Genomic DNA, 2397 nt, shown 5'->3' on the forward strand with positions numbered 1-2397 from the left:
GAAAGTAATTAATCAATCAAATACTTGCAGCGAGTAGAGAGAGAAATGTTTCACGGTGCCTAGAACACAGGTGGTAGTACACTATATGTTATTGTATAAGTAAAAGGAAATTTTATTTTTTTAAGTTGCTAATTTTTTAACACAAGTATTTCTAACATGTGATATACCATCTCATGTTCCCGATCACACTAAAAAACATCTCGAGCAGTGATACTTCAGTCATCCAAGATAACAAGAGACAATTAATTAGATTAATAGTACTACATGCGTATCATATCATAAGAAAGCTCACAAAATGCCAAATGATTTAGCTTAGTTAAGGTACATCATAATTCAACTTAAGCTCCCTAACAAGGATAAATATCCAGACAATGGAAAGAAATGTGGGGGAAGGAAAAGGGAATTGAAAGAGGAAAAAAATATAGAGGGTGATCATCTGGCACACAATAGGGGCTAGCTAGGTAGTTCAAGTCATCATATGGGAATCATGTTTCTTCTCTCAGTTCCTTCAGCAAAGTACAGCAGTACCTGAACAAGATGAGAATCACACATTTATATATTGGTTAAAAAAGTTATTAAAAAAAGTTATTAATAGCTTCCAACAGAGTGCAGAATGATTTGCTTTCGGGTTCGAGGAGGAACGCTCTGTGTCTTGCGGTATTCTACTTCAAAGAGCTAATATCACTTAGCCATTTAATTTACTTAAAAAATAACATATACAAGCTAATATTGCTTAGTCATCTATTTTACTTAAAAGATAACATATACATTTAGGTATGTGCATATATACTCACCGTAAAGCATGAAAATTCTGGGAGGAACTAAAATGGAGACTTGTCATCGTTGGAGTCCCTTGGAGCATTGCATCTGAAACATTCCGTTCTGCTAGCGAAGTTGTGCTCATTGCACCCTGACCTGTGTCATTTAATTGAACAATTACCATTATTTTCATGGCATGGTAAAGTGGTGGTACATACACAAACATGATAAAATATATGGGCGTAATATTGCTACACGTACATGTTATTATATATTATTGAACCTAATAGCTGCAATGCTTCACTCGAAGAGAAGCAACTGTTGGGCCAATACCCAACTTTTCAGCCAACAACATTTTGTGAGCGATTTTGATCGGTAAAATAAAACGATAAAATTTGCAAATTTACCTTGTGCAAATCCAGTCTCCAGATTTCCATCCGGAGCGACCAGAGCTACTTCCACTGCTGCCAAAGCCAAACCCTCTCAGTGACCTAGGCATGTCACCCTCAAAACCACCGCCCCCGCCACTTGACAATTCGTCCTTAGACGCACCACACTTGAAGCAACTGGAGCGGCTGGCAAAGTTGTGAGCTCCACAGTTGCCAATGGTGCAGTACCAGTCACCGGGGCGGACATCTGGACCAGTGGTGAATCCAAACGAACCACCGCCACCTCCACCTCTTCCACCACCAAAACTTCCATACTCAACTCTCTCCCCACTTTTTGGATCCCCACACCTCTGGCACGAGTCCCTCCTTTGGAAGTTGAGATGGTTGCATGACCTACAGTTCCAATCTCCTGGCCTGCTCATCTTTCTCTTTTTGATCTTCTAGATTTCAGACATGATCAAAACAATAATGTATTAGTTAACTGAAATACTTCATGTATCAATTTTTCATATCAATAAAATATAATCATTGTGTCGAGCAGGTTCCTTAAAAAAAATCATTTATCAAAATGACAGACACGGTAACCTAACCTACAAATGCCCAGGAGTAAACTTGAAATTTGAAAAAAGCCTCACCTTAAGAAAACAAAGTTGAATAGAAATGCCTGAAGAAGATGAGACTAGTGATGGAGGAATTTGGTGATTAAAGTGATGGGGTTGGGGAGGTTTTTATATTGCTTAAGGGCCTCGAGAAGCGAGTGGTGGATTGCACCCAGTAGAGGTTTAGGTACGTGGTTTTTCTTTTTTGATATTCTCTTCATCACTTTGCCTTCCTTGAACAATGGAATATAACACAAAATAAACTAAAATTAGAAAAAAGAGATAAAGAGAAATTGAAATGGGATTCTAAATATACTAAAGAGAGAAAATTTTAAATATGATGACAAAGCTTTAACTACTGTTTTTTTAGGGTTTCTATTTGCTAGAGGTTGCAAACGCAGGAACATATCCATTATAAATTTCTTTGGTTGGTTCCATAATTGCCCTTCTTTGTCCAACCATTTTGTATTCCCATAGCTATAGGTTCCGTTTGGTATCGTTTGGTATGCAGACGGGACGGGACGGAACGGAATGGGACGGGACAGAACGGGACAGGACGGAACGGAACGGAGCGGGACAAAGATGCCCTCGGATGGAAACAAGGAGGAAGAAGATGGAGACGGAGAGGTTATAATTTTGTGTTCCACGAA

General features: G+C 38.8%; 1 protein-coding gene across 3 annotated transcripts; it reads right to left on the minus strand.

Annotated features, from left to right (window-relative positions):
* Window positions 1-222: 222 nt before the first annotated feature.
* On the minus strand, window positions 223-1927 carry LOC137719561 (RNA-binding protein csdA). 3 transcript variants are annotated; one of them, XM_068458602.2, is made up of 4 exons: window positions 1784-1927; window positions 1167-1588; window positions 795-915; window positions 223-528 (listed from the first exon to the last, which is right to left on the minus strand). In XM_068458602.2, the coding sequence occupies exons 2-3, from the start codon at window positions 1568-1570 to the stop codon at window positions 822-824; spliced, it is 498 nt and encodes a 165-aa protein (XP_068314703.2). In that variant the 5' UTR covers window positions 1571-1588; window positions 1784-1927; the 3' UTR covers window positions 223-528; window positions 795-821. The 3 variants fall into 3 exon arrangements, with proteins under 3 accessions (XP_068314703.2, XP_088541484.1, XP_088541483.1); XM_088685358.1 differs by having other exon boundaries at window positions 1167-1585; window positions 1784-1904; XM_088685357.1 differs by lacking the exon at window positions 1784-1927 and having other exon boundaries at window positions 1167-1644.
* Between the last annotated feature and the right edge of the window lie 470 nt (window positions 1928-2397).

The sequence above is a fragment of the Pyrus communis genome, chromosome 15, assembly GCF_041283825.1.
Source record: "Pyrus communis isolate YQ-2024b chromosome 15, ASM4128382v1, whole genome shotgun sequence".
Classification (NCBI taxonomy): Eukaryota; Viridiplantae; Streptophyta; class Magnoliopsida; order Rosales; family Rosaceae; genus Pyrus; species Pyrus communis.